General features: G+C 37.7%; 1 protein-coding gene across 4 annotated transcripts in view; it reads left to right on the top strand.

Annotated features, from left to right (window-relative positions):
• The window catches only part of LOC131439024 (kinesin-like protein KIF13B), an 85,828-nt gene that overhangs the window by 67,670 nt on the left and 4,611 nt on the right, over positions 1 to 13,547 (top strand). For 2 of the 4 annotated variants that reach the window (XM_058609505.1, XM_058609504.1), the window contains exons 6-14: positions 5,567 to 5,712; positions 6,363 to 6,410; positions 6,785 to 6,872; positions 6,964 to 7,053; positions 7,422 to 7,484; positions 7,623 to 8,063; positions 8,125 to 8,556; positions 8,621 to 8,754; positions 8,820 to 9,000. In XM_058609505.1, the coding sequence (XP_058465488.1) occupies positions 5,567 to 5,712; positions 6,363 to 6,410; positions 6,785 to 6,872; positions 6,964 to 7,053; positions 7,422 to 7,484; positions 7,623 to 8,063; positions 8,125 to 8,556; positions 8,621 to 8,754; positions 8,820 to 9,000 (1,623 nt within the window). The remainder of the gene's footprint in view (positions 1 to 5,566; positions 5,713 to 6,362; positions 6,411 to 6,784; positions 6,873 to 6,963; positions 7,054 to 7,421; positions 7,485 to 7,622; positions 8,064 to 8,124; positions 8,557 to 8,620; positions 8,755 to 8,819; positions 9,001 to 13,547) is intronic. The other 2 variants (XM_058609508.1, XM_058609506.1) reach the window with 2 other exon arrangements.

A 13,547-nucleotide genomic window follows, 5' to 3' on the forward strand; every position in this document is an offset into this window, starting at 1 on the left:
CAATTTACGTGTGATCTGTCAAAACCAATGTTGCCAAAAAGATACCAGCAAAAAAATCACCCTTTATTTAATGGTCGTTATGAATAGAATCACTGATTATGGTTAACATATATTTAGTATATTTATTTTAATGCATTATTTTATATATCACTGTATATTTCATGCGTTTGGCATATTATGTTAGAGTCGGGGTGTGTAAAATCATATTTGTTGAAACCAGTATGGTATTATTGTAATATAACAATGGTGGGCCGAAACTAAATAAGGAAATAAATATCCAGTAACTGTAGGTCGTAGTAAATTTTTAAAACCAACACACAAAAATCGTTACTCGAACGACTCGTGAGAATATGCGACGTAACGTATGAGATATCAAAAACGATTCACTTATCCGGAGAGTTGAAGATTGTAAAAAAAGTTTATTGGTTCAATGTTAGTGCATTTATTTAATTTAGACTTAATTTAATTAAATTCAAATTTAGAAGAACACTGTGGATAATGTAAAAGATTAAACAAACGAATTATTATTATTCGTTTATTTGACATCGGTTTTCACTACTACCTTTCAACTACTTACTTGTGCTTAAGTATTGTGGCACTGAAGTGTTTGATAATCTTTATCAAGCAATTGACAAATCCAGTCATCTCTTCTGTGATTTCTGCGCAGCCAAAGCGCCAAGCTTAGAATTATTTCATATTTTTTCTCATTGCTAGTTTTTCATGAATCAAACACCAAATACCAACACATATAAAAATTGGATAAAAACTCAATCATTAATATATTAGTGATTTTTCGCTGTATAACTTTAATTTAACTTATAATAATGGAGAAATCGTGAAATGAAATATCAAATTCGAAAGAGTGAAATTGGATAAAGTTTACAAGTCTGTAAAATGCTTAGTTTTTGAGGATTGATTTAGAGATTGATGAATCATGATTTGATTGGTTTGTTGGCACGTGTTGTGGAAATGGATCTGCTTCTCAGGCTATTCGCTTTTAAATGATACTGTATTATTTAGTGCAAAACATTCCCTGCTTATATTGACAATTTCTCATATGTCATTCGACACTTTGACATTTCGTCTGTCATATCTCGTGACACACACTCACGCGAGAAATTTAAAAACAGTGTTCTATTCGTGTTTCAAATTTTCACTAATTTGGAACAAATTCGTTAGTTATGAATCTGTTTCAAATGAAAAATAAAAATAGAACTAGATATCAGCGTTGCGAACACCCTTAGTTGATTTGCATAACAGAAACGTGATCATGTTATTTTTATTTGACATTACGAACCGCGCAAATCGAAATCTAGTACTTCATTGTTGGTATCTCAATCACGTGGTCAAAAACGATACGTAATGTCACTGTTTAGTTGAATAGACTTCAAGAATGATCGTTTCGAGAAATTCGATTCGGGATGCATATTGTCAACCCTGGTTTCGAGTGCCCGTTAATGCACAGTGCCTTAAAATGCCACAGAAACTGAAGGTTTTCACCTAGGAGAAGGTGGCTTCAATATTCCTTACACAAAAGTTATTTTTGGTTCTACATCTACAAAAGAGTTGATTATTCTCGATTGACGTACGTATAGCTTGAAAGTAATCAATGTCATTTCGGTTTGATCTTTACCAAATTTCAGATTTTCTCCTTTTTGTGTTATATCTTTAATCGAACAACTCGCTATAAATGCCGGATCTTTTTCCTTATACACTGAGGTCTCTTTTCACGGGGGGATACGTACCGCGTAATTTCGGAAATCTGCGTTAAATAAAGCGCGTAACTTCGGAAATTCCCTTAAAAAAACCGCGTAATAAAATACCTCAGTGTGTAAAATTGCTGCCGAGCGAGGAATTAGGGCCGCCGATAGAGAGGGGGAAAGGCGAAATTTCTCCGGGCCCGTATTTTTACAGAGGGAAAAGAAATTGAAGATTTAAATTTTGTTTTCTTTATTCGAAAATATTCCCATGCCCATAACATTTTAGGAAACCTCTCATAACATTGCATTCCCCCGGGCCCGAATTTTCTCTCGACGACCCTGCGAGCTAAATGGTGACCCTATCATAATAACTATGTACGGTAACTACACTGAACATAATTTTCATGCATCATGCGCAAAGCATTTCAACTATCACTACTTATAGAACACATGAAATTCATAAAAACATACACTTAACTCATAAAATGAGTGTAAAATCTGTTTATATTCAGTGGAAATTATGTTACGTTTATCTGAAATGCACATGAAAATAATAAGATATATCGTTACCTTTAGATTCTATATGAATTTCATATGAATGTCACATTGTTTTCCATAGAAATTTCAATTGAAACACGGTTGACCGAATCAAGTGTTTTGCACATACTTTTGTGCTGTACTTATTTCCACTAGAAAATGAAGTGTTTAACACATGTAGTTCGATTCAATAGCAAAACATATAACATTCAAAGGAAAAACTGATCAAAGCTAAGTGAAAAAGAAACTAATCTTGCATCTTAGTAAATTTGCAAATGAAATCTTAAAACAAATCGCTTTGGTTTTGGATTGAAATGAAAAAGCATATTAAATTGAATTGATATTTACACATGAATCGATCGTGCAGATTTTTATCAGTGTAAACATACAAAACATGTTCGCACTATTGTTGCAACAAAGTTTGGAGTTAGTCGTATTAGAACAAGTTACTGATTACTACTTAGACCAGATACCAGTTCGTAAAAAAGTGCAAGCTATTTTTAGCAATATTTAGAAGCTTTTATTTTGATTTTTTTTTTGAGGAAGTAAAAATTGATTAAAAAAAATGTTTTATATTATGTCCATTAAAATTTGTCAGTATTTTTTTAATTCGCACCGTATGCAGTTCTGCGTCCGTGAATTTTGTCGTGAATACGACTTACTTTACTATGGGGTGCCTTTTCAAAATTTACCCTCTGAGAGAGTGATAAGTTCAAATTAAACTTTTCTGAAATGTTTGGTATAAACGAGTATCAAAGAGGATAATTCATAAGGCGCGTTTACCTTTCTCGTATTTTGAAAGCTCATAGCTCAGTGATCTGTGAAAGGATTCATATAATCTAACTACCAATCGAATCGAAATTTTTCAACTTAAACGTGTATAGAAAAAGCATTGAAGTATTTCAATAGTACACTATTGAAAAACCTGTCTCATTTGGCCCATGTCAACACCAGCCAATCAGAACGCGTTCTGAGGAAGAGAACAAAATATCTGCTGCTGTACAACAAATCGTTCGTGAAAATTTTCCGAACAGTGTTCAATATCGTAGTGAGTTCCACAATTTGGTCCTTCTGAAAGGTAGGAATGAATCCCGTACAGCATCCGGATAGTTTCTTTCAATGAAATGCAAATCCGAAATGAAATAATCGAAGTTAAAATTTTATATGCTGCTATTTTTATAGGCGTTAGGACCGCCCATTAGTGAAAAAGCTTCAAACGGAATCCGGTAAAAACAAACCTATGAACAAAAATTGGATCAGTTTGGATTCTATCGCCACTGCGAGCAGATGTATTTTGTGTCGTTTGCAAAGCTAGTTTCGCTTCCGACAAGAGCGATTACGTCACAGCTGTCAGTCATTTCAATTGGTGAAAAAGCAACGGTGGAGAGCATTACACAAAATCAGCCGTTCTAATGGCTCTAAAAGTTTTCTAAAGAACTTGTTCGCAAATCGAAGGGAAATATCCTCAGTTACTCTAGAACAGTTTGGTTAGATTTGTGCACTTTTCGCTGTGTGAAATTCACAGTAATCGAGATCAAGTGAAGCCTTCTTTGTTTTTGCGAAAAATGTGAAAAAGGGGAATGCTTGCATAATTCATACAGTTGATCAACTAATTGATATTCGGAAGTGTTAAGGAACATGTCAGTTGTTTTCGTATTCACGACATCGTTTTTCCCCGTCTTATTTTAGGATCGTTCGCGACAAATTCTGGCTTGTTGATAATTTTGAGAGAGTTCTAACTTTACGAGAGCTCAATACCGCTCGATAGGTCACAACATGTACTCCATTCACTTTACACCATTCCAAAATATCTTTGTAGTAGTGACAAGGTGGCCCTTATTACTAGTATCACTACACGGTGAAAACCAAGTGATGTGATTGTGATCCTTATTATCGAAATCAATTCACGGTGAAAATCGAGTGAAGCGAATGTAGGTTCTTATTACGGTAGTCGCTTCAATGAAAAAAGAAATTACTTGGATGAACTTGATGTCATTATGAACGCCACCAATATTTTGTTGAAAAAAATAGTTTCTCCACTACAGTGATCACTTCACTATGCGTGATACTGGTAACAGGTAAAATCAAGTGAAGTGATATGTGAGTGAAGTGAAAGTGGAAGTGCAAATCAGGCCCAAATAGTGAGCGTATGAATGGTAAAAATCGCTTTTTAGGCATATATTTCCTTGTTTACCGTTCCGGTAATTTTTATAATCTAGGCTTGCTGACCACAGCTGCATATTGCCTGCCAAACAAAATATTTTTCGGAAAACTTGGCCTTTTTCTTCGTCCTGAAATCTTCCAGCACATAAGTTTCATCGTTCATTATCAAGCAGGAAAACTTCGTCAAATATACGCGATACAACTTGCGAGCCCGTGTTTCAGCCATCACATTCTGTTTCTTCTTACGGTTCGATACAGTTTTGCCGGTACTTGGAAGTATGCGAAAGTTGTAGACATTTTTATTTTTCTAGTACGTACCGCAAAATCTTTGCAATATTTACTACACCTTCGCGTCGTTCTGGTGGTTCCAGAGATTCGTTTTTGTTCTGCTCCCAGCCTTCCTGGCCGTTGTCAAACGTGTACCGAAAGATTTAAGAACGCTACAGTGTTTGAAGCTTTTTCACAAGATTTCTGACCAACAGATACAAATTTTCATTGCTTTTCGCACTTGCGCTTCTTTCGACGCCACCGTCGATCTAGAAATCTAAAATTGATTTTACACAATGAACAGACATACTTTCATCAGTTTACGAAATATTTCAAGCGTTGATGAAGTATTTCCAGAAATATACGTAATTAGGGATGTCCAGATTTTGTCGTGATCAAGTCTTATTTGTCTGTTAAAATATGTTTGACGTGCATAAGCCGTACTTAATCAGTTTTATTCGTATTCGTATTTAAGTCTCTGACATTACCCACTTGACAATTTTATTTAACCATACAATCATATGCGTTTTGTATTTATTTGATTTCCTTCCGTTTTGTATACTAGACGTGTGAATTCTTCAGTGTTACTCGTTGAATTTGAGGTGATAGAGCTCTCGAATAGTTGTACTATTCCATCCAGAAGTAATAAAGGGAAATCAAACACTTTAATTCTATTGTGAATAAAATCAATTATTATGAACTGACACGTATGTACTCTTAGCCACCAAAGGTGCTTCAAAAATTTCCTATTGCAAATTTAGTCGTGACGCAATTAAGAATGGTTTTGTCGAGATGCATTCAAATTATTAATGCTCACTCAGTACTGCTTTGTTTCGAGTAATGGCCCTTGGGCTCTTCCTTACATCCGATTATTCTAACAAGTCTCATTTTTTTTCTAGAAAAATATACCAAAGGTGTTTCAGCCGTGGAAAGCATTTTGACACTGGACCGTTTGCGGCAAAGCGTAGCTATAAAGGAGCTGGAACAGGTGCGAGGTCCAACGCTATCGATGCGGAAAACAGCCAGTGTGCCGAACTTCTCCCAGGTACAGTATAATGAACCCGAGCCCACACCCACATCGCATCCCGTTACTGTCTTCTGTTCGCTTAAATCGCCGTCAGCGTTCTCATCCTCGCCGTCATCGTCGTCGTCGTCGTCGTCATCGTCGACAGAAACAAAATGTGCTTCGAATTGTCAAAGTTTTTTTTTGTGTTATCACCAACTTGTTTTGTTCTTTCCATTTTTATATACACCTTCTATTATGTATTACTTCTGACTGTACTTTTTTTATCATGCTTTAAACACTGAATTTTTCCGTTTCTGCCTTCGGCACATTCTGATTTTCTGCAATATCAACAGTTAGTTTTTTTTTTCCGAACAACAGCACCGCTGTGTTTTTTCTTTCTCGATAATAAATGAAACTTTTCCCATTCACCAAAAATTTCCGGTTTTCGACCCAACCCACCCAACCAACCTATCTGTCAACAGCCCAATCGATGCCGCCCTCTTTCTCGATTGTTTTGTGCATATGCTTTAACTCTTTGGACATTTATCTTTCTATTTATGAATTATCTGCACGCTGCTAAAAACCATTGCCAAAAACCAAATAATAAAAAAAAACAAAACAAACAACAATTCAAAACCACCCTGTCGATACTATCAAACCAATCACGTTCAATCACGAAAACCAAATAGGTCGTAAAAGATACCCGGGAGCACAGTGGCCTCACCACCTCGATGACAGTAAGTATAGTAGATGTTGCTTTAACATTCACTGATGTATTGTTGTTCCTCTTACTTCGATTCTGTACTTCAACTTGTGTTTCTCTTGCGTTAATTTGTAGGTTTTACGATCCTTCTTCAAACTGGACTCGTGTTCTGCGACTCTTGTTCGTTTCTGTTTTCTTTTTCTTTCCCTGTTTTTGTCTTCTCATTATCTGCGGAACAGACCCGAATATTGTGTATACATTTGTCGATTCGTTGCTTAGCTTTAGGAAATGAAAAAAAAAAACATTTGTTCGATAAGTTCGTTCATTGATACATTTAATCTGTTGGCATCATGCGAGTAACGCAAATCTAATCACCGAAACGCTTTTCCGCTAATCGTACATTTTCAGATGAGATTCTTCGATGCTTCACTGGAATCTTTGCTGGGAATCGGTCGGTCGGAATCATATGCTGATTTGAAAGTCGGACTGAGTGGTGGTAAGTGAAGGACCGTGCGTTTCCACTGCACCTTTATAGTGATGGAATCGCCTGATTCCTTGTCAAATTACTGATCGTTTTTTGTTTTCAGTTCAAACCAGCAAAGAAACCACAACGACTCGACAAAAACAGAAGAGTCAGAATAGCAGCGAGGACTCAACCAGTGCATCCTATGGTTTAAGTGAGTATTTTTCCATCCCTGGGAATGTTTTTTTTTCTACAAAAGGTAGCTGTGTCTCTGTGTCTAGATGCTTTCGAAAACAACTACCAGTCCTAACCACAACAAAAAAAAAAGTCAAATGTGTCCTCCCGCAACAGTCACAGTCAGTCAGTGAAATGAAATGAGAGTACCTCGTCTACTTTGTCTGATACGTAATACTCGTGCACTCATAAACAACACCTGTCAATCCATCACGAGTCAGGAAGATCATAACGGATAAAACAAAGAAACATGAACCCTTGTGACTAATTACGTCCATTGTCTTGTATTCTTTCTTTTTTCTCTCTCTCTCTCTCTTCCAAAACCACTCACACTTTCATGGAATGCAGCTCGTCCCACATTCCTAAATCTTAACATAAATTTGAACTCCCTGCGATTACAGCCAACCAAGCGTACGTAGCAACACTGTGTTTCATCTTTTTTGTCCTCGGTTCCTAGATTGATGCCATGTTTAGTTAGTAGTTTCGTTCTTATGTCAAATCGTAGCCCACAGCGTAGTGTAGCGTTTTTCATTCTTCACCCCTAAACAGCATCGCCAGCGGCTAGCAAACTGGCCCCAAGAATGACCACACTGCACGAGGAACCACTGATCAGACAAATCTGTTACGAAGAGGAAGGCGAGGACCGGTTCAGTGAGCCGGAGTATTCCGATGACGAGTTCTACGAACCATCCAAAAACACTACTCTGCCCAAACTGAAGTCCTCCCACACGGTGGGTTCTTTCATGGACATCGACAAGCGCCCGCCGGCGGATCTCGGTGTTAAATACAGTGTACCGATGGCCAAAACGGGAAAACCGGTGTCCTCGGGCAGTGGTGGTGGTATCGGAAAAGGTCACAGTGCTGCCGCCGGAACACCGAGCATGAGCTCGTCTACTTCCAGTGGTTACGGTTCCCAAGCGGTGTCCTGTAGCAATCTTACCAATGACGACACATATTCCATCCGTTCGCTGAGCGTCGGAGAGACTCCTGGTGAGAAAAAAATGCTAATACCATTCGTTCTAAGTACTAATTCCATTCTCGATCCATGCAGAAACCATGTCACCGTCCAACATGCGTCATGAGCACAATGCTGTCAAATCGTCCGAATATTACACACCGATGGAAAGTTTCAACACCAGCGGAATCAGTACCGAGTTCCCGAAACGGGTGAATCCCTTCCTGAAGGATATGGAAAGCTTCGATGAGATGAATGGCAATCGAGGCTTGTTGGATCACGAGGAGCTGATGTTCAATAACAATCAGAAGCGAGCAAGCGAACCTGCCATCCTCTCCCACAGTACGGCCATGATCGATGAAGAAGATGAAGGTCTGGATAACAAGATGGACGATGAACGCCAGCGGGAGTTCGGTGATCAGGACGTAGGACCATCGGATCAGATGGTTAGTGCAGTAGATGATGTTAATCAAGACGATGCAGTGGATGAAGAAAACAATGCTTCAACGATGCTTCAGGATTCGGATAGTATGTTGAGATTTTTTTTCTGATGAAAATGTTGACCTAATCGCGCCAATTATTTTCTTTGCAGTTATGGAGAATAGTTTTTCCACGTCAAACAAACATGAAAACATTCCCGATTGGGTTGTTGTTGGCGAGTCAGTGCAAATTCGACCATACAATACATGTGGTGTGATTGCTTTCATCGGGGGAACACATTTTCAGGTAAGATATGATCCTCCCCTTCTCAGAAGTGTAATACTGGACATAATTTGTTTTATTTCTCACAGGGTGGAACCTGGATCGGAGTGGAGCTGGACACTCCCACTGGCAAGAACGATGGCACGGTGCAGGGAATACAATATTTCAGCTGTAAACCAAAGCACGGAATCTTCGTCCGGGTGGATAAACTGATTCTTGACAAGCGGGGCCGGGCGATACGCGAGTTGAAAAAAGCAGAGAAAATGAAAGGTAATTGCCGTTAGTTAGTTGATTCGGCTACTCATAAATAATCAATTCGGGTTATGATGATGGTTAATTCTTTAGTTGTATTTTGAATAGTTTATCGCTTCAACTTTTATCAGTACTCGCTGAAAAACAGACTGACAAAATGTCGATGTACGGTTACTTACCTTACCTAGCAGCTATAGTCCTGAGGTGTCTTTTGCTGTATCAATCATGCGTCTCCTCTATCTTGATCGTTTGTAATTGTTGGTTTGCGGGCGGTTTGTTAGGCCTGCACCAACCTCCTGTCTCGCCAGCAGGCCATCGTGTCAGTCCTGTTTACAACAACTTTGCATGATTTATGAAAAAAAATGTTTTGTGGTTCATCGTTATTTTGGTATAAAAGGAAAAAAAAATGTTTTTTAATAAATCATGCACACTTTTGCAAGTAGCGCAATCATTTCTATTTCAGCTTCGTTGCGTCAAAAATTGTGCGGGCGTTCTGAAAATGAAACATAAAATGTGACCCTTTATCAAAATTTCCTGCGCTTGATGATCGAGGTCGCTTAGCACCTCGAATGCGAAAAATCAGAAAAAAATATTGCCTCTCGAACGGCGCATAAAAATCCACAGAAGGTCCATTTGCAGCTGAGCACATTTTAATAAATTTGGAATTTCGGGAATCCCTCTCACAGAGCATTTTTTTTCGGAAAGGGAAGCCTTCTCAATAAGCCTTTCAATCACAATTTTTTTTAATTTTAGAAAATTCAATTGGTAAATGCTCTCAGTGGCGTATCGAGGGAATATGCGGGCGTCAAAATAAGAATTGCTGTCCCCATCGTTTGGTTTAGTGAGCAAAAACAAACTGATGTCTACCTCCGGAGAGATGATTTGGACGAGCAAAAAAAAAGGTCCCAAGGATTGGTTTGCCGCCCCCCTAGAAACGTTGCTCCCGGGACGAGCGCCCCCTTCGCCCCCTCTAGATACGCCACTGAATGCTCTTTAAGTGGTTCGCAGGTTAGCTCTCTAAGAATTTAAGAGTTCTGTATTCTAAATGGCTGAAATCTAATTGTGTAACAAATTTTCACCAATTCCATCATGTTTTCCAAATCAAGAATCAAAATTAATTGGCTCAAGTGGCACGTTCCCCTTGTTATTTGGATATTCATATCTTGCCGTGGCTATACCGACATATATGAGCGTCAAAAATGACTCAATTTTACAGTAATTCTAAATTATATTTGATGCATTTTGACATATATTTAAGTGATAAAACATGTAAATTTACACGTTTGTTTGAAAAGTGGGGTATGTTTAATGTATGTTTATATCATTGTTGTAAAATTTAGTCGTTCCACGGATTACGTTCTTATGAATTGTGTCATATGTGGATTTGCGTCATTGTGCGAGAAACGATACAATATGATCCTTCATTTTAAGATCTCCATACATAGTTTGAACCATCTATGGAGAACCAAAAACCCGGATACGTAGTTGCGTCAATGTGGTACAGTTTTATATTCGATGTTTTGAAGTACCGTAATCGCATTCATGCAAGTCACACGAATAATATTCAATACACTCTGATCAGAATACTGCAATGATGCTTGGAAGAAGACAGTAGACTTTGAGACTCAATGAGGCGATTTCTCAGTTTTATAACCAACACTATTTCATAGGACAGCATAAAGATTGGGATTGATTACCTTAGTCTAATTTAAAATATCAAAATAAAGTCCATCGGAGGAAATTCCAAATGAGGGCAGTATTCCTGCAAATCACCATCTTTAGCCTGTCTTTGGACGAGATACGTAGAATGTGTAAACCTCCGGCGTCTCGTATTGCATTCAAACTTCAGCAGCTCAATTGCAGGCTGACTTTAGTGAAATTAGAGCACAAATTTGTTTAATACGCTATGCCCCAATACATTCGACTTCGCAATGCATCAAGGCTACTGTTTGATTTTGATATTTTTGATTGATTGTAGAAATGGCATTTTAGCAAGAGTAATGACCCGTCAAAATTTTGCTTGTGTATCGCGAAAATCCATACTACTCGCTTGCAAAGTTGTCGGAATTGATGAATGCAACCAAATTAATTGTTACTAATGAATAAAAGTAAAATCCAGATCGCAAGGAAATTCAAAGCAGGATGTCGCAAAATCGTCATAAAGAGTTGCCTCTGTCCTATCTTCATTGCACTCATTGAAGTACCTAATACATGCAGGAGAAAACATCCCGGTCGAAAAATAAAGTATCATCAATTTTAATGATGAATTATGAATTAAATTTTTGTGTAATTTTCCTCATTGTTCGTAGAAAAGTCTTACACAGTTTTCAGTGTGCATTATATGTTCAATATATAGAATCTACAAGAGAGAAGAGAACAACTGATGGCAAGTAAGTCGCATGAGTGTATTGAATAAGAAGAATGAAGAATTTTACATGTACTGCAAACTTTAGATGCGTTCCAGGGCCGCTTTCACATAGGGGCAGTGGGGGCACTGGCACGACCTTAGGGGGCCCGGACAGGACCAAAAAATCTTGCCCCCAGGCCCTTTAATACGTAAAAGCGGCATTGGTACGTTCAGAAAGTTCAACAGTTAATAATTTCAACTTGCGCAAAGATGATGAACTCATTTTGTCCGTGTCCCTTGTTTTTTTTCAAGTAGCGATACGTCAGCAATGCTATCGTTTTCCATAAGTTCATATCTTATTGCAAATACCCATCCACCGGCTGACACCAATCGAGCCCACACTTTTTCTTCCTTAACAGGCTGTTTTGGAACCCGGCTTAGTGTTTTTATGACCAACAGGTGACCAACCAGTGATTCTTTCACTGGTGGTGCCAATGTGAAAAGGGAGAACGAATTAGTTAGTTTGAGCAGGATATGGATTCTCTGGTTTGTAACTGAAATAAATGACATTCATATTTCAATTATTAAAAAGGGATTTCGCTTGAATGAACTTGAGATTTAAAGAAATAGGTGAAAAAATTTAACGCAGCTTCGTACTTCGTATTGTCACAATTGCACGAGATTCACAATTTCGATTACCGGAGTTATTTGGTGTTTTATCTTTTATTGTTTTTTTTTACTAAACTATCGCTTCGTTCAACATAGGTATTAAAAAATATTTTTTCTTAATTTTTTTAACTCTTTCTTATATTTTTTTTAGTACTTAAGAATTGTTCTATCGAACCAGCATAGGACGCTGGTCTTACAAGCCAGTTGTCGTCTGTTCGAGCCCCCTGGAAGGATTCTTAGTGTCAGTATGATTCATAGTACTAGCCATGCAATGATTCTGTACGCTAAGAATCGACTGCGAAGTCTGTTGAAACAGAAAGGCCAAATTCCACAAAAGTGATGTAATGCCAAGACTTTGACTTTGACTTTTGACTTTCTATCGGACTAAGATCGTTTTATTTTTTAATATTATTTCTAATCTTTAGGACTACAACTTGATTGATAAAAATCATCTCATGCGAAAATACATTAAAATTACTATTAATAAAGTAAATAAATTTCCCTCAGTACTTTTGTGATATGTTGAATGAATAAAAGGTAAATATTTGATATGATTAATCATCTTCCTTGATAACCAACAGTAGATCTTTAGTTGGATTACACGTCACACTACAAACTACTACGAGAAAAACCAATGATTTTTGGCGGCAACCAGCTTCCCTGATGAACTTACTTGAATATATTGGTTTGAGAGCAGGTTTCAAAATAATTTTTCATCTCGTTCATTTTTTGTTCTATAATAATTCATTCGATCGATATATTATGAATCTCTTGAACTTAGTCATCGTAAAGGCAAAAGTGAAAAATTTAACAAATGAATGATGTGCCAGATCTCCTGACAGCCGGCTGTCTGTAGATTTACGAGTTCTAGAAGTTCGTTTTATTTATCAAGACATATCCAAGATCTTCTTCCATCCCTACTAATACATATGCTATGCTGTAATACTCGTGGAGATGCAGTGGTACTCGCGCTCTCTAGAAACTTCGAGTATCTGACAAACATTCCTTCCCTTTTGTCATGTTTTTTTTTGTTTCGATTATAGAGGGTTTAACCTTAAAGTCATTCACCTCTTCGGGCTAGAAAAACCTTCTGACCCTATGTGCGTGGTGAACCGAAATCAGGTAGGCTTCGTGAAAGGCATCACGCTATACCCGTTCCCAAAAGCATCGTTATTCAGGCCCGTACCCAGGATTTCATTGCGGGAGGGGCCCAAAAATTAAAAAATAATGTTACTGAAGATTGCTTATGTACCTAATTCTCGGTGTGCTTTTTACTGCTGTTTTTAACATACACTTTAAACTTTTCCACTGGAACTGATATTGTATTACATTACATTACGTTTACTGTCTTGTAATTTCTGTAACACATGTCTGAGACATTCTAAATAATTATATGTTTATGATTCGGGCCCCCCTCTGGGTACGTGACTGTCGTTATTAAACATGTAATGAAAAGTTTTTAGTGAGTGGGCATGCACAGTGAAAATTATTTGTTTCTCCATGCAGCGCTGCCAACTATACCGATTTATCGGTATTTAAACCGATTTTT

This window comes from Malaya genurostris, chromosome 3 (assembly GCF_030247185.1).
Source record: "Malaya genurostris strain Urasoe2022 chromosome 3, Malgen_1.1, whole genome shotgun sequence".
In the NCBI taxonomy this organism is placed as follows: Eukaryota; Metazoa; Arthropoda; class Insecta; order Diptera; family Culicidae; genus Malaya; species Malaya genurostris.